Raw genomic sequence first — 26,078 nt, forward strand, 5'->3', positions numbered from 1 at the left:
TCACACCACATTGGTCTAAGGTTATTCATTGCCACATTGCTTGTAATAATAGGTAATTTAAAATTTAAACGCCTATTAGAAGGGGACTGCTGAATACATTATGAACAGCCACACACAATGAAATACGATGTAACTTTTTTAAATGAAGAAATCATTTCTATAATCATATCAAACTATCTCTAAGACATATTAACAGAGAAAAAATGCATGATAAAGCAACTATGTATAGAGTATACAATCATTTGTGTAGAAAAGGATAAAAAAGAATACCTCTGCTTGTGCATGCATAAAATATTACTGGAAGGACACCCAACACATTAATAACATAGGTTGTCTTCAGGTAGCTGGGAGGAGGGAGAATTTCTCTTGACTGTCGAACTCTGTAAATGTGTGACCTGTTCAAAAAGCAAAGACAAAAATAATTTCCTAATAACAAAAAAACAAAGAGAAGTCTGTTGACTTTCCAAACCGAGCTTAAAGGGGAAAGGCAGTGATTTGGATTCAGCATGGGGCTGGGGCAGAGAGCTGGAAAATGTACCTGCAGGAACATGGGCCACTATGCAGCAAGTAGAACAAAACAGAGTTCAAGCTCCCTGTAGGAGCAAAATACAATCCATTTTAAATCAAATTAAAGCCAAGTCAGTGTTGCTGGTCAAACTAATCCCAGTTTCATCTTATACTCAGGCTATAGTCTCCTGATGAGATGGCCTCTGGAATCCTGGGGAGGGGACTCTGGAAGCTAACTGGACCTGTCAAAGCGCCAAAGCCTGGTAATCCTAGGGTCAGTGATGGCAGAGCCATCAACTGCCGGGCTCTCAGGGAAGGAAGTCCCGTCCCCACCAACCTGCTGTGTGACCCTAAGGAGGCGACTCAGTGACTCTAGGCCACCTGCTGGGTAAATGCACAAATAAAGAATGAATCCCTGAAATAGTATGTGGTGGAACCAAGTTCATTCATCAACTATGTCAGTTCAAATAGACAGTACCTGTTTTGTTTTGTTTTTAATCTATAAAACATGTACCTGTAAAAACAATAGTAATCAGGAAAAAAAGTAGTGTACACCTGGTAGAGCTGTTATGAAGACAAATGAGTTCATATATGCACAAACAAGAGTTAAAATAAAGATTAGTTATCATTATTAGGAAGAAAAAGATGAGACTTGGAAATACCCGCAGATCAGAACATATGTAGCATCTCTTCTGCCTCATGGCTGTCGGTCATCATAAATCGTGAGCTGGTGTGTCCACAAACCACACCATCTGACCACTCTGAAGACAGACAGGATATACAATCTTGGAGCTGAGAGGGGTCCCATGGACAGTTCCTGGAGTAGTTCCTTTTATGGGGTAGTCCCATATGTTCACTATATGCATTTCTCTGCCCCTTCCTGTATATGAGGCCATGAGTCTGGATCCAGCCAACGAAATGTGAGCAGAGGAGGGGCCATGAAAAGCCCTTCAACAATCTCTTCTCCTGCCACAAATGCCACCGGAAAGAAAGAAACCGAATCCTTGTGTCACTACCTACAGAGCTGCCAAACTCATGGCACATTTTGCATGAGCTTAAACGTATATGTGTTCAGCCATTGAAATTTTGGCTTGTGTTTATTACCACAGCATAGCCTAGACTAGCCTGAGTGATGTGGACCCCAACCTCTCCTGGCTGTAAAGTTAGCAGTGGGGGGAATGTGAACATATTTGCACTAAGGTTACATGAGCTTACAGAATGCTTTTGCTTTTCGAAGGGATTTGACCAATGAGGTGTAGTGACACAGGTTAGCTTCCCGGCTGGCCAGAATTCATAGGCCGTTTGTAATAAATGCCGTTTGCTCGGGTAAACAAGACCTTTCAAAACATTGGGTCCACAGTGGCATGAGGTTGATAAGACAGAACTTCTGGTAAAAAAAAAAAAAAAAAAAAAAAAAACAGTTGGAAAACAAAGATTAGCTTCCCTCTCATTTTAGAGATGAAAACAGATACCCAGAGGGAGGGGTCAGAGATTTGTCCTAGGGTACTCCTAAGCCCTTCCGAGGAGCAAGTTATCAGGTCAAAGTGGAGGAGGAAAGGAAACCAGCCCCCACACCTTAAATCACACTGATCAGGGCCAACAGTCAGTCAGGACCAAAGGAAACTCCTCCTTGCTCTAGGAACAGGTTTAGAAAACTGAATGCTCCAGATGAGTGGGCCCCCAATTCGGCTACAGGAACCAGGCCTAAATAAGCGAGGCCAAGGGCAGGCATCAACCAATGTGTTTCCCCGCGATTCTGTCAGTTCTCCCACTTTTTCCAGAAAAGCCCTGATGTTTATGTGAGATCTCCCAGATTTTAAACATTGGCAATCATTTGAAAATGAAAATTAAAGCTCCCTGCTGGCCAAATTACATCTGAGGTCTGGTGAGGCCGTCAGCCCATGGAGTTCTGATCCCCGCTCTCCTGCTTCCCTGAATACAGTGATATGGCCACGGCCACAGGTAGGCCACAAAAGCATTGTGCTCCTGGTAGGGCTGCCAGATTTAGCAAATAAAAACACAGGACACCCAGTTAAATTGGACTTCAGATAAACAATAAATAATTTTTAATATATGTATAAGCCATACTTATAATGTAAATACAAGTATGTCCCAGGCAATAGTTATATAATATTGCCTAGGATATATTTATATTCTGTAGATAGATAGATAGATAGATAGATAGATAGATAGATAGATAGATAGATAATAGATAGATAGATAGATAGATAGATAGATAGATAGATAGATAGATAGATATTGCTTGGGACACACTTCTACTAAAAATTACTCACTGTTTATCTGATATTCAAGTTTGACTGGTTACATTGTATCTGGCTCTTGACCAAAGCAGCTCCTCGGTGAGCTCTGCTTTCTTTGACCTCAACTGGCCAAGAAAGCTGGAAAACAAAGGTTTGGGGGGCATACTAGGCTCAGAGCAAGTGACCAAAGCGCTGGAGTGTGCATGACTGCCTGTCAGGGCAGGAGGGAGTAAACTTAATCCCACACACAGAGAGAGGTCCTTCCATGAGCAAGAGGGGCTCGTGACCACTGCCCCTGGCTGGCTGGTCAGGCACCCCTAGCAAGATGGCTTCCCTCCAAGTGGTAGCCCTTCAGGCCACAGCAGGAATACATGTTACCCTCCCCATCCCTTCCACCCACTGGAGGCCAGGCCCACTGCCCATGGTTTGATCCTCTGCAGGCTGCCCTGGCTTCCATAGTCCCCATTATTGTCTCTGCCATGAGTTCTGCAGTAGGATGTTCGGAATCCCAGAGCATAGGTTTGCTCACCTCCACCGGTCTCTCCTCATGTCTGCAGGTCCTGGTGGGAAACCTGCAGCATTGCAGGTTGCTCGAGGTGTCTTCCCCCACTTCCTGTGAGAGGGAGGCAAGCTCAGGATCCTCAATCCTCCCTCCTTACTGTGGACTTCACTGTCTGACATTGTCCATTGTCAGGAAAGTGAAACTTTTCCTCTATACTCTTATGTTAAGTAACTGGAGACCTGCAAATTAAACTAACAAGACAGATTAACAGGAGAAACGGCACACACTTTTTATTAACATTTACATGCATGTGGGTTCATGAAAAAGAAGTAAAACTCAAAGAAGTGGTTAGACACAGGGGCTTATAGACCTTGATAGCAAAAGTATAGCTTCAAAAGGTGATAAATTGTGAAGGGAGAGTGACTAGGAATATATGGGGGAACTAATGGAAGGGATGGGCTATGTTAGTAAGGTCTGTTTATGCAAACTCATCTTGGTGTTGACTCCCCATCTTAATGATAAGAGTTGCTCTTCTCTCCCTGGTGCTGGGCAGGCACCTTCTTCAGAGGGAAATGTATGCCTTACTTTCAGGCAGTTATGGGAAGGACAGAGAACATTTCCTGCATCTGTTGATTCTCAGTTGCCTTCAGCTCAAAATAATTCTTATGGCAAAGTGGCATATTTGGAGGTGGCATATTCTGAGCCCCTTCACCACCCTGCTCTCAGGTAGAGCTGTGGTGCATATTCCTGCTGGCCAGGAAGCCAAGCAGAAGTCCCAGGTGCTACCACCACCATCCCCAGACCATGGACTTCCCACAGTTGAGCTGGGTCTGAACTGCACACACAGTGGAAGCTCTGCTCTGCCTGAGAGAATCTCCATCTTTGCGGCCTCCTTCCTCCTCTTCCTCCTGCCTCACAAGGAGCCCCTGGTAAGGCAACTGGGTCCCCCACCTACGCTTCAAAATTCTTACTGACTGGGTCTAACTCCAAGTTTAAGGAGGGAAATTCTCCTTGAGTAATTTTTCTTATAATTTATCAAACCAATCCATAACTATAAAGGATTGGTTTGCCTGGGATTGACTTCTACTAAAATTGGTAAAGCATTGTTTTCTTATCCCAAGCACTGTGGGGTGATTTAATTAATGTCACTAGTTACTCCTGAACACTGGTATTGCCCCTCTCCCCGCCACACACACACACACACATGCACTTCAGGAGCCTTATTACAGGAATTTGGACAGAGTCATGTGTGCCTTTTATCCTGATAAAGCATTTTATTCACCTGGGTTGGTAATTTGAAGATGAGCAATCTATCCTCAAATATAATGACCAGTAGATTTGTCTTTTCTTTCTGGTGGGCTGGGTTGGGCTCTGGAAGGCTGTGCTCCACACAGGAGTGGATTTCAGTTGTTCCCATTGTCATTGTGGATTCCTGGCAGGGAGGGGATGTCTGCTCCCAGAGGTTCCAGCTGAGACAGTTTGGGGGAAAGCCAGGACCTAGATAACAGATATCTCAGGGCATTTCAAATGCAGTGATTTGTAGACAACATTGTGAGAATCTTTGGATTAAATGATCTTCCTGGTTTTCTATTATTTAGCAGGTTTAATAAAGTTGAGACATTATATTTCCTTCCTGGTGGCTTTAGATAATTCATATTTCAGTTTAATCTGGGAGCCATTTTACTGTCAGTTCACTCGAGAGCCCTTCTTCGGGAATCTCTGTGGTCAATAGGCACAACCATCACTGAGACAGAAACTTGCTCCTGGGTAAGTTCTCTCTTCAGTAGGCTGGGGCTTCTCAGGAATCCCCTGCAGCGTCGGGAGGGAGACTGGGGTGTGTGAATGCCTTGGTGTGTAGTCACAGCTGTCCTGGAGGAGAGATCTTACAACTTGAGAAATAGAACATAGCAAAGATGTCTTTGAAATAGCATCCTCACCCCGTTTTTGTTTGGCCAAGGGATTAAGTATGACCAAGGAGCAGAGGGAAAATATTGATTTTTTTCCATTTTACCCTCGCTGACCGCCAGGGGGCAGCAGAGCCAGGAAGATCATTCAGTAACGTGGGCAGCACCTTATGGTCTGTCCATCCGTCTGTACTTTACTGGCTCCCTGATGGAAAAGGAGGACATGAAGGGTTCTGGATGCTTGAATGCCCAGGATTCTGCAACCACAGCCGCACTTCCCACCTTTGATGGCGGCATCTCCACACCCAAGCAAACCAGGAGGCTGGCCAAAGAAGGCCCAGGACCTCTAAAAACCTTGCGAACTCAAAGCCCAAAGAACGGATCCAAACTGCTGAGAATGAAATCCACATCCACCCTTTCCAGACAGTTGTCCTTGGGCAGTTTACTTCTTCACTTCCTCATCTATCAAAGGAGAATAGTAAGACTACGCACCCATGTGGTTGAGAGATGGAATGACTTAATAGAGGTTAATCACGTAGAACAATGGCTGGCACAGAGTAAGTGCTTTCTAAATGATTGCTCCTGAGTCACACATAACTCCAAACCATTTTTGGAAACTGCCAGACTCTGGATAGCATTAGTTTTTTTCAAATACGTTAATTTGCATTTGGATTGGATCTAGACAGATATTTTAAAATAACAACATCTAACTGGTGTTTTGAATTGATAATGTAAATAAATCAATGTTAGAGTAACACGATTTTCTCTACAAGTATGTGCATGGATATATAGAACATGTTTCTGACAGATACATGCAGAGTACTGTAGCAAATCAACCATCCCATTTAATAGGGAGTGATGTATGCATCGTGCCCAATTGCCAATTTTCAAAATTCAAGATATATAATGAAATAAATATCTTTAATACTAAAGCACATTGGACATACTGTTTCTTGAAGATTCAGGGACTGTAAATCATGGACGTTATTGTATTGGAGCTATGCAGACCAGCTGGTTCACAGAGCTCTCTTAGAGATAGAAAACTGCACACATCAGTGTTTGCTGCAGGCATTTTCATTCTTTCGTCAGCTTTGTTTTCCACGTACTGTTATCTATTTAGGCAGCCCCAAATGACATCTGTCTGCCTCGGGGTCTGAAATGGTTTTAGATCAGGGACAATATTTAGAGACACGCTGAGATCAGAATGGAGACCCAAGATAACAAATGCAAGTAGCAGGTGTTCAATACAGGTTAGTTTCCCTACCTCCCTTTCCAACATGTCCCTGCATTTCTAATCTCAACTCCAGTGAGAGATTTTTTTTTTTTTGAAACTCCAAGTGAGCTGAAACTACTTTCCATTTTCTCAGAGGGGCCAAGGGAGAAGGGGGGACAAAGATTTTCAATAGCTCTCAGAGCTAATCCTTTTAATGTTCAAGCTGTTCTCTTGTAAGTCATTCACGCTTTTTTCCTTCTCCCTACCTTTCCCAAGGGTCTCTGCTACCCTTTACTATGCCTCTGTGCATAGCAGAAAGCACATCTCCCAAAACAACAACCTTCTGGTTTGGCAAATTAGAAAAGATCCCTCATTCCGGATTTGAGCCCCTTGGTCCAGCACACAAAATGCACAACCACCCACAACAGCCAATGTCACCCAGTGGTCCCTAAGGCAGAAGCCAATGAGGAAAGCCAGGTTCTGCATGGAGAGCCAGCAGCCAACTGTTGGTGAAGACAGAGCCCACCTGCATTGCCATATAAACCCTGGGGCAGAAAAAGAGCTGGTCCCAAGTCTCATTCACCTGCCCTCCCTTCATGGAAACCATCACACATCTGCTTCCATCTTGGTTGCCTGAGAGACAGATTCCTTCTTTCCCCCACACAACCTTCCACAGACCTTTGGAATCTTTCACATAAATCACAGTGTGAGGTCATGGTCTAAAACCACCAAGCAGTGATTCAAGTCTTCTGGAGGGATCATTTTTCTGAACAACTGCTGGGTTTACATTGGTTAAGTCCAATGGCTTTGCCTGGGCTCTATGAAGCTCTTGATCTACCCACCCCAGCAAACACTCAGAATCCCGTTAGTCAATAAATCCCACTGTAATTTAAGGAAACACCACTACTCTTGCTATTTACCCTTCACACTGAAATAGTAAATGATACTGTGGGAACTTTGAAGCATATCACTGAGTAGACCATCAGCAAAAGGCAAGATTGCCTCTTCCGAGACTCCTCTAAGATTGGAACTTGGGGAGGATGCATTCGGAAATGATTTTTTTCCCAGTAATGACAACGCTCAGTAGCATGTAAGAAATGAAATTGAAGCATTGATCTTATTCTTCAAATATAGGATAGCTTCAATATTAAAATTAACATATAAATTTAGCATCCATCTTATTTTCGACTCACTCCTGCTGAGTAAATGCATATATAAAGAATGAATCACCGAAACAGTATGCGCTGAAATCAAGTTCATTTTTCAAAGATGTCAGTTCAAATGCAGTCAGTGCCTGTTTTCTGGGCACCCAACAAATGTTCCCAAGATACACACACACACACACACACCCATTGCCTCCCACCTGTCCAGCCATAGTACAACCTAGGGACCTTGGAAGACGAGTCCTGAGAAGCAAACCCTGTAATATGTCCTTAGGCTCTTAGAAGCCTGTAATAGCCTGGACCAGAGGGCCAGAATCACTGCCCCTGTTCCCTGGTACCTGTTGCCTCTCCAGGTTGCTCTACTATCAATTTCAACCATCGCCATGTACCTGGCTGACAAATGCCTTGCTTCTTAATATAACTGTGAAACGACTTTTGTTTTTCTCATCATCAAGAGTGATGATATTGCCCAGTAAGAGATCACCTCATACCTGTTAGAATGACTGTTATCAAAAAGGCAAGAGATAAGTGCTGGTGAGAATGTGGAGAAAAGGGAACCCTCTTGCACTGCTGGTGGGCACTGCTGGTGGTGCACCCACGATGGAAAACAGTGATGTTTCCTGAAAAAGATAAAACTAGAACTACTATGTGGTCCAGCAATGCCCCCTCTGGGTGTATATCTGAGTAAAATGAAGTCATTCTCTCACAGAGATTCCTACACCTCCGTGTTCATTGTAACATTATTCACAACGGCCAAGATAATGGAAACAACCTAAGTGTCCATTGATGGATAAAGAAAGAAAATGTTATTTTACTAAGTGAAATAAGCCAGTCACAAAAAAGACAAGTATTGTATGATCTCACTTATACATGGAATTTAAAGAAACCAATCATAGAAACAGAGAATAGGGGGGCCCTAGGCTGAGGGGTGGGGGGAAATGGGGAAGTGTTGGTTAAAGGGTATAGACTTCCAGTTATAAGTAAGTTCTGGAGATCTAATGTACAGCATGGTGACTACAGTTAATAAGACTGTATTATATACTTGAACGTTGCTAAGAGAGATGTTAAATGTTCTCAACACACACAAAAAAATGGTAAATGTGTGAAGTGACGGATATGTTGAATTTATTGCAGTAATCATTTCACTACATATATGTATACCAAATCATCACATTGTACACCTTAAACATATACGATGTTATATGTCAATTATATCCCAATAAAGCTGAGGGAGGGGGAAAGTTGTTGATATTTCTTAAAACTCAAAGCTCCAGGGCAAATTCTATTTCCAGGTGTCACCAGTAAACTGGGAATCATGGAATAAGTAAAAGGTCAACAGCACCAAAAAATCGGAGGATCTTTAAGTGGCACTCCCCTTAGGGGAAATGGTAGCACATTTATGCTGATATCTGGTCCTTTACCAACCAGAAGTTTCCAGAAACAGGCATTTCTGATCCCAAAGGTGCACTCAATCTAATCGTTGACACTAAAGTTATTTGAACTAGATCTAGGGCTTGTACAAAGACTATTTACGTATTGAAGTTTACTCTTGCCACAGAAAAGTAGATGGGCATGGGGGGATTATTAGAAATCTCCAGCATACGAGTTTGTATCCCTCAGTTCTTCTCTCTGGCACAGATCTAAGAAAAACCCAAGGATGTGATGCAGAGTGAGATGGTTCTCAAATCTTAGTGATTTTAAGAATTACCTGGAGAGGGTGATAAAAATGTAGGTGCTTAGGTTACTAAGGATTCTGAACTCAACAAGCAGGGCCCAGGAATCTAAACTAGAAACAAAGCACTGGGGTACCTGGATTGCACTTGGAGACAAATTGCTATGGAACAACATGATGAACCCACAGACACTCACATGTTAGATGAGCAAAGCATTTACTCTAAGAAAAGTAGTGGGCAAGTCCTCACTAGAAGGGGAGGGAGGCACTGGTTTGATATGAATTAACTTCCTATAAGGTTGGCTTGACTCATTTGCAAGTGGACACTCAAGCACCCAGGTATTTTTTTTGTGTGACAGGTGGGATTTAACTACTGTGTTTCCCCAAAAATAAGCCCTAACTGGAAAACAAGCCCTAGCATGATTTTTCAGGATGACATCCCCTGAACATAAGCCCTAATGCATCTTTTGAAGCAAAAATTAATATAAGACCTGGTCTTATTTTCAGGGAAACACGGTAAGAGTTAGCTGACTTTTTTTTCTTTTCATCCAGATGTTCGTTTTCATGTCAAAGAACAACCGGGCAGCTGAGTGCTCATTTCCCTTGAATTCTACATGCCATAGCAGGATGGTCTTTGGGAACCGAGCTAGCATCTCAGAGGTTTTACCACTTTAACCAGAGGGTGCTCAGCTGTTAGGACTACAGAGGAAGCAACACTGAAGGATGGAAGCAGGAGGTAGGATATTAACAACCAGTTTCTTCCTCCGACCCCCGCACCACACTTCACTCACTGAAGTAAACATTTCTTGTTGCAGAAGATTATATTGAAGACCAAACATACCTGCACCAGCCCATGAATAAGCTGTCTTACAGGTAATTCCATTTCGCTGGCCACTGTAAAAAGAAGTCAGTGATTTTGATGATCTGTGGGCGAAATCAAGCAGTAAGGATGCGTGATCTTAAAGCTGAGTTTCAGTTTTGCTCAATGGGGTGATTCAATCTGAAGAAGTAATAGCTGAAGACAGACTTCTAGCACCGTCACTCACGGGGATCTGTTATCATTGTTGCTTGTCAAATAAATGTAGATAAACTTTTGAGGTGAAGATACCTTTGAAACTACATTGATCCTAGGTAGGCCCATTAATCAGTCCATTAATTAGCCCATTACTACCATAGAAAATATCCTGGGCATGTGTCTTTAGAATCAGGGGTCAAATGATTCCTCTCCACTTCTCCCTTTTCATAAACAGTAGTGTTTAAATAGAACCCTAAAAACAAATCATGTTTACTGTTAAACACTCTAGTATGTAACTATCTCAATTAAATGCACATTAATCCAACTAATAATAAGGAATATTTTCTCCCTCCAAGCTTTTTCATTCCCAAAGGGCCTGATAAAAATTTAAATGGGATGTTTTAAATAATCTCTTTTTCTCCTGGGACGCATACAATGGTGTGGGTCAGCTCCTGTCTCCCAGTTGAGGGAGCATTTTAAGCTGAGAGGATTTGTCTTTCTCTCTCCTCGACTGAATTGCCCAAGATTTAGTCTTGCACTGGGAGCTGTCTCTGCGTCCTTCTCATGTAGAGGCTTTTGTTCCTTTGCTTATATACTTTCCTTTCCACATCCGTAAGTTTGTTGTCTGGCCCAAGCAGTCATCTTTCCTTTCAAGCACTCTCAAGAATGGAAAAACAGTAAGAGAAATGACTGGTGTGGCTGCTATTGAATATTATTGTTTGAAAACTCACTTTTAAAAATATCTGAGCAAGAGTTTGCCATATATAGCACCCCCAAAACGTTTGTTAAATGAAGGGGGGGAAAGCGTTGGTTTTCAATGTTTTGTTGTGGTTATCCTTCAAACCAGAATGAAATCTTCTCCAAGTGAGAATGAGATAATTTACTTCTATATCCTGAATGCAAACTACTTAATTAATAGGAGTAATAGTTCTCATATAGTGAGTGTTTTCTCTGTCAGGTGCAGTGCTAAGCACTTTACTTACTTCCCACGCTGTAGACAGTTTCATTTTCACTTTGTTTTTAATGGGATTCTCCATTAGCATCCCTGCTTATCTTGGACTGATGGGCAGGTAACTTGGACAATAACGTACAAGGAGCATTCTCTTACACATAGTAGGGACTCGATAAATATCTGTTGAAGAAATAAATGAATGGATAGAGAGATTGAATTCACTCTATTCTTGAACAATAAATTGTATGTCTTTCTGAATGCAGCCCCAAAACTTTGCCACTCATGTTTCTCAAGGAATGTCTCATTTAACCGACACCTCGATTCCGGATCCATGCACTAGTAAGTAGCTTTTATGTCAAGTTTCTCATTTTAGAGATCACCTGTCCACAAGTAGAAATGACATAAACCAAGATCATCTCCTTAGTTTATTTTTTTTCTAGAGTCCTTAGCATGCTACATTAACCTGACAAAGCTTAATCTTGTGTTCATTTCACAATACATTTCATGCAGTTCACAGCTGTGATTGGTTTTACATTGACATTACACATGTTTCGATTCAGCCATGTGAAAAGAATAATTCTTAATGGAGTTTGTCTCTGAAAACTGTCCAAGCTTAAAATAAGCATGTGAGCAGTTCACTCTATTCTTAAGTGCAGTCTCTCTTTAAAATGCAAGAAGGATTTTCAGCATAAGAATATAATGTCCCTGTTTATAGTCCATTTGAAATCGAACCACTTCCTTTAAGTTTCACATATCCCAAGGAATCCTCTTTTACGAAATCGCATTCAAGTATACTATTTTATTGAACATTCCAGGTTGCGTTTAGAAGCAAGGCTGACCTTCAGCTTTACATCCCCAGATAAATCTTCTGTGGACCCAGCTTTCCCAAGACTATTCTTAGCATTAGACTCTCTTTTACAATAAACATTCAGCACTAAAGCCACAGAGCAGAGCTATTTGGCATTTTCCAATGAAGTGCAAGAAATTAAATAAGTTATGTTTTTATTGCTAAGGTATAGAATCAAGCACAGTCACTTTGTCAAACAGAAGGAAAGGGTATACATAGGATGTGGCCTCTCCTCAGGGGGGACCCCCAGGGTTCAAATGCACAGAGAATGTCACCTGGTCAACTCCCATCTGGTACCACTTTAGGAGGACGTGTTGAGTATCCTGGAGTCTGAGGAGTCGGATCTCTCATCATAGTCATCCTCGGTGTAAATGGACTGCTTTGACACAATTGGACACCCATCTTCAGGGATGGAGATCCGAGGGTCTTCCGGGGTGCGAGAGGGCAGGACAGGTGAGCTTCTGAAGATGCTGGTGGAGTTACTGGGGAAAGGGCTGACGTACTGGGACCTCAGCTGGTACTGCTGCTGCAGCGTCATGGTGTTCCACAGGGTGACATCGTTCGGCAAAAAGGGGCTCGACTGGTTTCTCGCCAAAGTATTCCTCAGCATCAGAGGGTACCGGGGTGGCTGGGGGAAAGGGTGCTGCAGGGGCACCGCCAAGGGGTTGGGGACAACGTTACTAGAGTCGGTGGCAAACCGCAGTGTGTCCGGGACTCGGAAGGCCGACCCCACCGACCACTTGGAGGAGGAGATGGGGTAGGAGCTCAAGGTGTGTTCGAAGATGTGCCCGTTGGACGGTAACACCAGACTCTCGGGCTCTGCTGAAGTTCGGTCCGCTGCGGAGACGGAGGAGCGGCTGGAGAGCAGGACCTCCACGGCGCTCACCAGGTCCCCGCCACAGCCCTTCAGGATCAGCTCAAGCACCGTGGGCTTCTGGGTGGGGAATATTTTTTTTAACACTTCCAGAGGGGGTCTGTTCGCTTTCAAGCTGAAGGGCAGAGACACGGTCCCCGAGGGGCCCTCGATTAGGAGATGATTCTGTTCCCCATGGTACTTGGGACTGTCGGGGCGGCTCTCGGAGTTGCCTCCGTTTTTCTGGACCGCATAGCCTCCTTCATCCACCGACACGATCTCGGGGCTCTCGGGGGTGAAGCAGCCCTTCCTTTTGGCCACATCCGGGGAGCTCCTCTGGTCAGCATCTTTGTCACTGAGGGTCTCTGTGTTGTCTGCCGTGATGCTGTCCCCAAGTCGCTCTTCAGTCAAATCTGAAAAGCAGAGAAGAGCTGGGTTAATCCTCCCCTGGTGTACATAAAGGGGAACAGATGTGCTCAGGAGAGAGCCCTGCACGAGCCTTGTGGAAGGGGAAATGCGTCCCAGTGGGTTATATCATACCGCAAGACTTAAAAAAAAAAACAACCAAAAATGCAAACTATGTCACTGGCAAATGGCAAAAAAGTAAATAAATAAAATGGCACAAACCTGTATATAAGCTCTAAAACCAGAGTGATTTCTCAGAATGATGAGTGCAAGGCAGCCTGCCTTCAACATGAGCAGCAACAGCATACCTAGAGCCATAGAAGATGTTGGCTGTGCAGGGGTACAATCTAAATAGGGACACTATGGGGATGGGGATACACACAGCCCAGGCAAAAACAGGCAAAGGAACTCAGGCTCCTCTTCTGGCTCCTCTTCTGCAAATCTAAAGACATCATTGGCTGGTGCACAACCCATACCCTACGAGAAATTTTAATATTTTAAATCCATTTCCCATATGCAGATGTTGTTAAATGTGTCTTATGAACTAGTCGTCCATATGTTTCAACAGGATACTGTGTACAATAACTAGTTGAAATAATTGCCAGCGTGAAAGAAATAAGCCTCTATCCACTGAAATCTTTCTTATAAAGCCATTGGAGGGACTGGCAGACTTGGTTGTCTGTAATTTGCGTTAGAGGGCAAGCAAAACCAGCTGTGTATTGTGGATGATGGGACAGGTTACGGAAGAGAAAGAAGGAAATGGCTGGACAGGGTTTCTCAAACTGCACAGGGAGTATGACCCATCAATTAGACAACACGTCTATAAATAACTCCAGGACCTGGGGTGCAAGAAAGAGATATGTTTTCCAAAACTGTTTTGTGAGTAAAGTTCATGGAGAAGACTTAAAGAAACCTTCTTGAATTATTTTAAGAGAAGAGAGGAAAAAAAGCTTCCCTAATAAAGCAGAGATTTGCTGTGAAGTAAACCAGTTGCAAATTTAACATTTTGACTTAAGACATTCCCCGCAAAAGGGCTAGTAGTACAGTGCTAAGCAGGCAGAAAGGAGTAGGTAAGACCGGTTTCCTTGCCGAAGTAAGTTCTAACAGACATTTATGATAAAGGAACATATTCTTTATTAACAAGCTATACTCAAGTGGACTTCTATCCTTCTTAAAACATGTACTGGCTGTGTCTATTCACAGCCAATGTAACTGATCTAAAGATGAAAATTATTAATGACCCAGTTGTCAGGGTGTAAACAATCGGTTTGCCTGTGTTTTCTAGTGCCGTGCCTGAATAGCCTTATTGTCGCCTTCTCTGTGGGCACACCTGATTACATGTCGATAGCCAGCCGGTGAAATTTCATCAAAGCAGCTTCTAAAACCCACCTCCCCCTGTTTGTGGCTGTTTATTTTAAAAGCATGAAACAAAGGCCCATTTATGAACATTCTTCTAATATGCGTTGTATCTTCAATATAACTGAAAAATAAAACTTTGGTTCTTCTCAAAGCAATAAATATGTGCTAAGCAGAAATACTTTTTAAGAATATTCTTAAGTTAGATCAGTGCCACTGTCAGTGACAAATCCGATACAAATTCATATTTATCCCAAATTTGCATTTTAACTAAACTGCTTCTTTCTCCCATATAAAATACAAGGTTTCCATACGGGGTTCATGTGCAGCGCACACATGTTAAACCGTCTTAACAACTCTGGGATGCACAAAAACTCTATGAAAGAGAAATGTGACATATTCTCTCCTGCAATTTCCTAGGACTGGGGACCCAGTTTTCAGCGCCTGAGTTAATGTGGTATTTGTCCTTGATCCAAAAGAGAAAAACAGCAACAAAAACAAGTTTCTATAGATTCAGATTCTAGTCAGCTAGACCTATCTAAATTTTCCTGACTCATGACTCACGCATACCTCGTGGCTGTAACTCTATTATTAAATACTTGAAAATGAGTGAACAGTGACATTATATTAACTCAGCACTGAACTGAACACACAAGTGGATTTTGGCCCCTGCTCAATGGCACTTGGGAAAACAAGTCAAATATGGACATAAAATCATGTGTTAAATACTATGTCCCTCTGCACCGTTGTCCTATTTCTTTAACTTTAGCTTTCATTATCTGTTATTATCAGTATGAAGTATTTGTATCCGTGTAATGTACAAGATACTGAGGGACACAGAATAGATGGTGGACGAAGTGTGAGACTTACCCCTAACTTGCGGAACTCATTATCAACTTGGGGAGATAAGATGCACACGCCGGGAAAAAGGAAACACAGCCAGACAGAATTGGCTAAGCAGCAAACATATCACATAGTGTATACAAATGTCCACAGCACCATCATCCACAAGAGCCCAAAGGGGAATGCAACCCAAGTGTTCACACATGGACAAGTATATAAAGAAAACATGGTTTATACACATAATTGCATATCATTCGGCCTCAAAAAAGAATGAAAGTCTGACAAATGCTACAGTATAGATGAACCTTGAAAACATGCTAAACAAAATTAGCCAGTTACAAAAGAAGACATACTCTATGATTCCACTTATATGAGGTACATAGAATAGTCAAATTCATAGAGACAGAAAACAGAGGGGTGGTTACCAGGGGTTGTGGGAAGGGGGATGGGGATTTATCGTTTAATGGGTACAGAGTTTCAGTTTGGGATGATGAAATAGCTCTCAAAATGGATAGTTGCGATAGTTGAACAACATTGGGAATGTAGTTAATGCCCCTATAGTGTACCCTTAAAATGGTTAAAATAGTGAATTTTATGTTATACCTATTTTCCCACAATAAAAAGGAAAAGCATGACATACAGTATCGTAGCAATATAGGGAATGGCAAGATTTCTTTAAGCAAGAGAAACAACTGGTCCTTCTAGGAAATACAGTATAAGTACAGCTAAAAAGCTCAAAACTTAGCTACTTTTAAAAGAAATGTGTGAGCCTAAAAACAGCTTCTTATTTTAAAAGGCATATTTTTCCTCACCCTGAATGACTTCAAACACTGAAAACATTTGAAGAAAATGTGTTGAGGTCTATCAACCAAATCCACTTTTCCACAAAACACTTCAGGCTCTAAAAGAAAGTGATTCAAAGAGAAGTTTAGCCAAAGGGAAACTATGGAATGACATTCTGGCTAATCTGACTTATCTACCATCATGAAAATGTAGTGTTGTTTTTCAAGATGGTAAAGGATATACCGTCCCTATCAATTGGATACGGGATGGCAGGATTGTAAGTCTGACAATACAAACTTCCACTCTTGTGCCTATTTTTCTGTTCTGCAGAACAGGTTACAGTGGATTCCTTGTTCACCAATTGTGAACCCCCAGACTGCAAAAGCCTCTCTCTTATTTTCTCCTGCTACCCTTTACCCCTGCTCCTATGCCATGCCCAATGCAGCATGCACTTCCGGTTACTTCTCAAGGAGTGGTGGTGGACTGTGCTGATTCATCCACTCTCTCTGCAGATTTCTGAACTGATCAGCCTCTCCCTCTGGGAGTTCAGACTATGGCCAAAAAGTGAGAAAAGCTATCAAGATGTCACAGAAATCAAATCGACATATTCAGACAATACCAACCAAGTTGAGCACTATTGATACAGTGTTTACAGAAAAGACACTGAAAGAAGCAATGAGTGAGACGCACCTATGGCATCCATACACCTAAGCAGCACATAAAGTCCTGCTGTGAGGCATTGGGTGGGCAGAATCCTAATCAACATCCAAGGCTATTGGGGTTTCAAAACTGGGCAAGGGAAGACTAGCCTCTCACCTTGCATCAAGAATAACTCCTAGCCCAATATTAATTTCTGAAAGCAGAATATATAGTTCCTGCAATTTTGCGGCACTGTGGTGTCTGGTGTCTAGTACTGGTTGTACTGTTGCACCTAAACTAGATGTATTGTAAATTATTCTATCATAAACACAGACTTTCACAAGTAATTACAGAGGGTGAGTTTTGAGCCCAATGATAAAGTGTAATTTAATAACAGGTGTTTCTTTACATCTCTAGATTTGTTTTCCTAAATGAAGCTTATAAATTGTTCATGTTGGTCTAAAACACAAAAACTTTTCTAGATACAGAAATGTGAAACTGCCAACTAACATAATAAAAAGGGAGCTACTCCCCAAATGCTTTACCTTCTTTCTTCTTGCAGCTGACACCCTAATTCCTAGAACATAAAGAGTAAGAGTATATTTCAACTGATAATATTTTTACCCCTAGTATATGGGTGTAGAAAGCCAACTCTACTAGACAAAAAAAGTAGAAAGAAATCAATTTTATCAGATATTACAAACCACCTATTGAAAGTGATACAATCTGCTGTTTCTAATGCTTAAACATGCAGATATTTTTAAAATCTTACTAAATGTTCACTCTCCAATTTTACATTTTTCATGATGTAGAAACACAGGCACCCCTGAAATAAACTGTTCACTAGGGTAAAGGTTTTTAAAAGATGATATTCAATTAAGAAGGAAACTTTTTTCTATGGATACTGCTACATATGTATGTATGTATGTATGTATGTGTATATGTATATGTACATATATACCATAAGATAGATAGAAGACTTTAAAGAGAGAAAATTAACACTCCCACAAAAGTGACTTCTGACCTAAAATTACAGCTTACAAAATCTAACTTTATTTAGAGGATTTTTTCATATTAAAATGCAGTTAAGTTAAAAAAATTCTAGGTATTTATTTCAAATATTTTGAGAAATCCTACCCTACTATGTGACATAAAATTCTGCTTAAGACACATAAACAGGGAAAATCTTTCTGACTTAAATATGGTGGGTTTTACCCAAGCAAATCTACAAAAACAAAATATATCTTACATCCAGAATGAAAACACAAAAACACTGGCATATAGGGGAAAGTTTCCTAGCGCAAGTCACTGGACTTGTTTTCTATTGAAATCATGTCAGGCCTTTTGAAACATGGATTGTCATGTCATCTGTTCACTTGGATTGGGAGACCACACTTCTAAATAACTGTTCCCTGATGAGTCGTCTTCAAAGCACACAAGTCTTACAGCAATGGCAGGGAAGGAGCCCAGGCAGGATGAGGATGGGCTTCCAGAAGAGACAATTGCACAGTCAGAATTATAACAGGAGACAGGCTTGTCACAATTGCTGTCATCTTTATCTCACACTAGAAGTGCAGAATCATAAAAAAACTGAATGGCTGACAACCTAAACCACAGCAGGGAATAAATGTTGGTCTAAAACCTTTCCTTTTCTTCCTAAGGGGAAAAGAAAACTTGTGAAAAGTAAAAATATATAATCAACCTTTTCTTTAAAACAAATCATTAACAACACTGGCTTCATAACATACAAAAGCATCAAGATAGTTCCTTGAGACCAATATTTTGGGGGGACATTGGTATATAAAGAGCTGGACTTAAGGAAATATGGTTTGCAACTGTGGACTTCATATGTTCTGCACAAATTTAGTTTTGACCTCTTTCTTGACTCAAAAAGGAACACTTTCAAGAAGCAGGAGGGAAATTACCTATAAACCTACATGTTTATTTGGTACTTGTAAAAATACAGCTATCTATTCATTCTTCCATCTATTTAACAAAAATCCTTAAATCCCTCACTATGTGCCCAGGCATTGTACCAGGTAAGATTATACCGAGATGATCGACACGTTACCTCTTAGTCACCGAAAGGCTTAAAATTTACTAACGAATCCTTTGCAGAATTTCCACAGTATCTTCGCAATTGGTCCTATTTTACATTGAAATACAGTAAGTAACTCAAAGGCTAGCAGCTGGACAGACGACGGTGCATTCATTAGAGGGAATATTGTTGTAAACCTTCACATATAAAAACTATGGGTGCAACAGATATTCACACTGAATTTTTAAAAGTTAAAAATCAGTGGGGGAGAAAAGCAGACCTCTAATCCCAGCTTTGTAAAATTTATGTCTGCCTAGTCATTGGAATCAAAAGAGATTAGAGATCTGGTAAAGAAGTGATCTTCTGATATGTAAGTTTTCCATAATATTGTTATTCAGTAGTTGGTTGTGCTTATTTTTACAGCTGTTGAGCTATACAATAAAAAAAAAAAAACTTTTAAAAACCCACCTGCTTCTATTTCAGTTTCCCCTTAGTGCTCAGACAAGGGGATGGCTCACTAAAGCCATGTGGGACTGTTGGGGAGTGACACTCGGGCCTCCACCTGGCCATGGGCACCCACGCATACCCCAGCTCAAGGCCCACTGGGGCATCTCAGTCACATCAAACTAAGCATGGCAGTCCAGGGACTCCAGAGGCTGAGAAGCGCAACAGGTTCAAAAGCCAAAGAAAGGAGGAAAGCAGGAGGAGAGGAGGAGGGGAACAAAGGGAAAGGGAGGCAGGCAGGCAGGCAAGTAGATTTTTACTGGGCTCCGTTCTCCTGCCTGTCAGGAAGAAGTGCAACATTTCCAGAAAGGGGCTCCAAGTCCTCCAGGGACGTTGATTTATGAAGATTTACTCCCTTCCCCTCTGTAAAGCTGTTAGCAGAAAGTGCTGACTGGCTGCAGCGAGGAATTTCTCATCAATGCTCTTTGATTGTATTTTGCAAACAAAATGCCTGTTGCTTGGTAACATTTCACTTGAGCCTGACCTTCCCCGAAAGTTATTGCTATCAGATTCGATTTACACTGTCCTCCTGTGATTACTGTAATCTTTTAAACCCGGGAGTTCATCCATCAGGAAAAGAAAAGTTGGTTGTGTAAGTCAAGAGAAGGGCTATCCGCCAGATTTATAACCCGGAGGAGTGTGTTGTGTGGGGGGAGAGTCTTTCCTGGATGGTAGTTGGAACTGTGGCTCCCAGACGTAAAAAACGCTCTCGTTTTTCCTGCCAACCCTGTCCTCAGATCACAAGACGGACACCAGCTCCTCTCCGATGCCTGCCCCACGCGGGCTGCTAGGGCTCTGAGGAGAGAGAAGCTGGAGACTCCTAGGAGTGACCCCCACCACAAAGGGCACCCTGCGGGTTGCCTGTAACTGGGACGAGACTGCCTGGGCCTAGGGTTGCCAGATAAAACAACAGGATTCCCAGTTAAAGCTGAGCTTCAGATACAGAACGAATCCTTTTTAGTGTAAGTATGCCCCATGTGATATTTGGCATCCTGTCATTTATTTGCATGTCTTTTGCTAAATCTGGCAACCCACTGAAGCTCGAGACGCCCCAGGGAGCCGGCGGGTGGCCCGCGAGGCAGGACTGGGAAAGGCACGGAAAGTCGTGCCCCGCAGGCCGGCTGCTTCGCGGCCCTCCCCGAGTCTCCCGGAGGGAGCTAGGGAGCAGCCTGCCGCAGCAAGGTGCGCAGCAAGGCGCAGGGCAGGCCTGGGGGCCGCACCCGACCCGCCCGACCGAGGTCTGCCGCGACTGGCTGCAAGCGGACAGCGGTCCAGTGCAGTGCCGCCGCCTCCACCACCACCGCTCGCGCCTGTCCCAGGGTTCTCGTACCTCCACCCCGGTCACCGAGGTCCGTCCCGGCTGCTCCCGCAGGCACACCGCCTCGCAATCGCTGCGCTGGGCGGCAAGCGGGGGACCTTGGAGCCCGGGGTGCAATTCGCCTGGTGCCCGCGGGAAAGGCCAGGAATTGTGCATATTCTGGGCGTGCCAACCCCTGGAGCCAGCCCTGGGCTACAATTTGGAAGAGACCAACAGTAAAGTATTGCTTATTCCTTTTCGTTTGGGTGGGTTTTGTTTTCTACAGTGCAACTCTGAGTCCGGGCCCTCACCCCCAATCAAGCCGTCTTAAAACCAGACCTAGTTTTTAAATTTATAGGCACACTTCATGAATGACTGAAATCTTCCCAATTTTTCGGTTTTTTCTAGCCTATAGTTGCAGAGGATTTCCTATCCCCGCCTTGACCAGTAATCTGGTAACACTTATTAAACTTGCAGGTACGTCTGTCTGTCTGTCTCTTTTTTAAATTAAAGCTAAAGTTAAAAATAAGGAAGTAGATAGGACGAGACCCAATCAAGCTGGAGCTGAAAGGCCCAGAGTAAGTATAAAGATGCTAGGAGGTGTGGGGCAGGAGGTAAAATAAAATAACGCCAATTTTCGAAAACTCCTTACTTCTCTTCCTGTAGGTCTCTTGTTTACTCCTTTTCAGGAGACATAAACAGAAAAGGAGACTTTCTATTTGACCCTGCTCTCCTGTGCCTAACCAAATATGTTTTTTTATTTATTTTTCCTTTAAGAACATTTTAAAGAACTTTTGTATTTATTTTGATGACAGATGGAGACCTAGGGGAAATCTATAGCTCCAGATCTTTCTTCTCACAATCAGAGGAGACCCAGGACAGTCTCCTGGAGGAAATGGTGAGGCTGTGAGAAGGAAGCAGCAATACAGGAATGTAACTTTAGCTGTTCACCTTGGTCATGACCCTTAACTTTCCTCAGCTCTTGAGCCCATGTCGTGAAAGGCTGGCTTGGCTGGTTAAGGCTGCTGACTCAGATACCCTAAGAGCTGAAAGATGTTCACACTTCCCATGATATTTTAATGGGGGGAGAGGTGTGAGGAGGTTGAAGAGGGAATTTAGGAGAATAAGTGAATCAATGGTATTTATATAAAGAAGCTTAACTTAGAATTTGGGGCTCGATCTAAATCTAATAATTCCAGGCCAGTCATAGATGATAATCAAGGAGCAAGTGAAATGTACACCAAAAAAGAAAAAAGAATGTTTGACTCCATAGCTAAAAGTAATACTATTAGAATCTGAAAATTCTTCTTGAAACCATCGCCAGATGGAAAGGAACATTCTACAACATTAGATAAAATAACTCCCATTCCTTTAAAGAATCTGAAGCAGAATTTGGAAGAGAGATTTCTTTCAGCCACAAAACCAAATTTTGGTGTTAATGTGTCATTCCCTGACCAGGGCGTTTTTTCCTGCAGCGGTGCCCAGCAAATAGACATTTTGCTAGAGTATATGCTTTTCTCAAGGATTTCTGGAAAGGAAAAAAGACTTTTGTGCACCTGCATTTGTTGCCAACAATAAAAGTTTGTTTCCACAGCTATGGGCTAAAGAAGCTCTTTGCAAAGGACCAACCAACCACATTTTAGAAACAAGAGATCACAAAGAAACAGATCTTCATAATTTGCCAGAAGATATTTAGAGATTCCTAATAGTCTGTGAACTTAATGTACATGTGGACCTACCATTTGAATAGAGTTTCACTTACTTCTCTACATGTAGTGAGCAACTTGTCCAGAAGCATCTGATATATTTCTAAAGATGCATGGTACGTTACATACCAATAGATCACAATAACTGCAGAAAAGTATAATACATACAGTAACTGCCAGTCTCATCCAGGAAGGTTTCTTTTAAATCCCAAATGGGCTTTCTTTCAAAGTAATTCATAGAAATTATCCACTTGTATGCTTCATAATGGAAAACACTATCTGTGCTTTTGCTGCCCTCCCCCACCAATGGATTGACCATTGGCCTTTTAAAAAATGGAATTATGGGATCAAACCAATTTAAAGAAGAAAACAAAAGTTATAAAAATGAACGTGCCAGGTATGAAGCATGAACAGCTAGAAACTGAGCCCTTGGTCCCTAATGGCTTCTCCCACAGCCATCGCTCTAACCTCTCCCTATGGTATTGTGTCTCCCCGAAAATAAGACTTAACTGGAAAACAAGCCCTAGCATGATTTTTCAGGATGACATCCCTTGAACATAAGCCCTAATGCGTCTTTTGGAGCAATTCTTAATATAAGACCCAGTATTATTTTCGGGGAAACACGGTAAATCCTGTTCTCCTTTGCAATTACTTCTTTTCAATTTGGAGGGCTCAGGCTATCTATCCCTGAATACTTAGAGTAAAAGAGAGAGCGTCAGGTCTAATTTGTCCAGGTGAAATCAGTCTCCCTCCTTCATTCTCCCAGACGCTGTATCCTCCTGCTGCTGCAGCTGCAGCTCTACCTTTCTTCCTGCCCGCACTACCCCCTCCCAAGATTGTTTTTGGTTTTGTGACTCTTTAGAAGCCATGAATTTTGGCTATCCTGAAGAATGGTTTGAAGAGCACAGGATGTGAAAGGAATCCTCTCTTAGACTAGGACCCCAAAATCCAAAGTCCTATCACAGGAGTGCGGCTGGGCAGGTGGCCACTGCAAAATGCTACCACTGACAAATTCAGATCACTGCTCTAGTGCTGAGGAAATGGAGATAGGGAAACTGGGAACAGAAAGGTTAAGAAAAATTACTAGCAGGGATCAGCTTCTAGAACTCAGACAAAACTCTCTCTAACCTAAAGAAGAAAAGTAAAATAAGCCTTCTTTCTCTTCCCTCCTCCTATTCCTCTGTGGCTAATCTACAAATATGAAGAGATCAGACTGACAGAAAAGAGACAACTGGGGTAGGGGACATTACCAGAGAAATGCTTATACCCTATATTGGATTAAATATCCACAAAATCCTTGTTCAGCAAATTCTCTTCTGTCCTTAAAATACCCAGTTCTGCTCTTCACATAAGAGGTTCTAAGAGCTTCTAGCCTGGAAAGTATAACTGAGCAACAGGGCAGCAAAACTGTACCTGCTAGGCTGCCTATCAAATCACCGCTAAACCAGTGAGTCTGCACTTCCCCAGCTCCACACAGCAGTTCACTGTTCCTGAAAGCTTCTCTCCAGAAGCCAGAAGCGTTTGCAGACCCCCACAATCTCCTTGGATGTGTGTGAGAGTGGGAGATATAGACAGAAGCTCTACCACAGTTCTACTTACAGGGCTCTGGGCCTTCCAGGGCTTTCGCTCTCAGAATTCCAGCATACCCTTTAACACCCTCCCTGAGAAGATGGGCTTTTTTCCTTTGTACACTTGCCACAATGAAAGGGAAACACCAAACACACGTCCATTGAATTCCAAGAGCCTAAAATTAAAGGAGCACTTGGGCTGGGCAGGACAACAAGCTATAGATTCCTGAGGAGAAAGACTCAACTGGCATCTGCAGACTCCAGAGGCCTGAGTGAGGGAAAGGGATGGCAGCAGGAGTTGGGGGGGAGGGAATCTGCCCACCTTCAGGGCTCAGGGCAGTCCACACTCTATAAAGCAGGACAGCGAGAAGAGGAGAGTTGAGGCAAGAGGACCAGAGAGCCTTTGCTCCAAATCTGAGGTTTAGCAGCTTGAGGTCCAGGCTTACCTAGAACCAGGAAAGGGCTAGCCAGAGGAGGCCTTCCTCACTATAGATCAAGTGTTGTTTGTTTCTTTAAACCACAGAGACAACTGAGGGCGGACCCAGGAAAGGTGTTAAAGGACCTGAGCAGTTTTGCAAAAGGAGTTGACTCTGGGCTCTCTACATTCTGGGTCCTCGCTGTCAGTTTAGAAGTCTTTCTGGCCCTTCTTAGTATTGCTTCTAAATGAGCCTTCTTTCAACCAATTACAAGAGGCTGAAGGCCACAGTGCGCTCTACTACGCAGGCTTCGGGTTCGCTCCAGATCCCCCAGGGCCGAGAAGCACGCCCAGCTAGCAGTCAGCCGTCTTGGGCCTTGGCTCTGTCCCTGCATCTACCTGTCCCAACCTCCAAATGCAAGGTTCTCTAGAAGCCCGTAGCCGGGAATATCCTGCCGCACCATTGTGTGTATGCCCGCGTGGATTTTTAATATGGTCTTGTTTCGACCTCTTTATCCACCGCAACGGCCACGTTCCCCTTTAAACTGGTGGTGACAGTTGGCAGGCCAGTCGCACAGTCCAGCCGTTTGGCTTGCCCACGGAATCTTTCCTGCGCCTGGTTCTACCTGCTGGATCCAGGCTGAAGGCCGGCCTCTGCACGGAGAGTAAGAACCAGCTTGGCGGGGTTTGGGGAGGAAGGCCTGGCCCGGCCCACTTCCTCAAACTTGCCTCGGGGCCTCCCAGGCAGAGCCGCAGCAGGAGCTCCCAAGTGTTTTCACCCTCACGCCCGGCCCGGCTCCCGCCCCGCAGATGCTCTTACCTGGCTTGGCGAGCGGTGCCTGCAGCGCCCCGGGCTGGGGCTCGGAGGCCCAGCGCAGCGCGGCGGCCGCAGCCAACTCGGCGGCGGGGCGCGGCGGCGGTGGCTGAGATGGCTGCGAGGTCTGGGGCTGCTGCGGAGCGGCGGCGGCGTCCCCCGACGGCGGGGGTCCCGGCAGCGCGCGCAGAGAGTCGGGGATGAGACTCTCCAGGCTCTCGTTGGCCTGCTGCCGGCGCAGCGCCACCTGCGCCGCCATGACTCGCTGACGCTCGATGATGAGGATGCACTTCTCACAGGTGCAGTCCTTGAAGCGACAGTAGCGCTTGTGGCCCTTCAGCCAAGACAGCACACCGTGGTTGCGGCAGCGCGCGCACTTGGGCGTGCGTTGCAGGGGCGCCCGCGGCGGCTGCGACACCGGGCCGCCCATGTACAGATAGGGGGAGCCGTAGCCGTTCATGCCCCGGGCTCCCGGAAGAGCTGGCGGGCGGGCGGCGCGAGCGGGCCACGGGACGCTGAACTGCGGGACTGGGAAGCCCGCTCCCGGGAAGCCTCCCGGGGGCGCGGTCCTTGGTCACGCAGCCCTGGTGGCCGCGTGCGTTCAGGGACGGCCGGAGGTGCGGCAGCTGTCTTTATGGCTTCCGCGGCGCTCGCAGCCTCAGCCTCCCGCTGGTACTCCGCCAGTCCCACGCGGGTCGCGTCTCTTCCAGCGGAGGCTTTAGCCCGCACGTCCTCCCTCGCCGAGGCGCTCCGGCGGCTACAAGGAGCCGGCGAGAACTCTGGTTAAGGTCTGAGCCAGCTCGTCTGCAGCTCCCGCGCTC

At 43.9% G+C, this 26,078-nt stretch overlaps 1 protein-coding gene across 1 annotated transcript; it reads right to left on the reverse strand.

The window, feature by feature from the left end:
* Positions 1-12,006: 12,006 nt before the first annotated feature.
* Positions 12,007-25,717, reverse strand: DMRT3 (doublesex and mab-3 related transcription factor 3; the record flags this gene model as incomplete). The annotated part of the gene is made up of 2 exons (XM_081065966.1): positions 12,007-13,302; positions 25,264-25,717. 2 exons carry the CDS (start codon positions 25,715-25,717, stop codon positions 12,338-12,340), a joined length of 1,419 nt encoding a protein of 472 aa, XP_080922092.1. The 3' UTR covers positions 12,007-12,337.
* Positions 25,718-26,078: the final 361 nt, after the last annotated feature.

This window comes from Rhinolophus hipposideros (assembly GCF_964194185.1).
Source record: "Rhinolophus hipposideros genome assembly, chromosome: 11".
NCBI lineage: Eukaryota > Metazoa > Chordata > Mammalia > Chiroptera > Rhinolophidae > Rhinolophus > Rhinolophus hipposideros.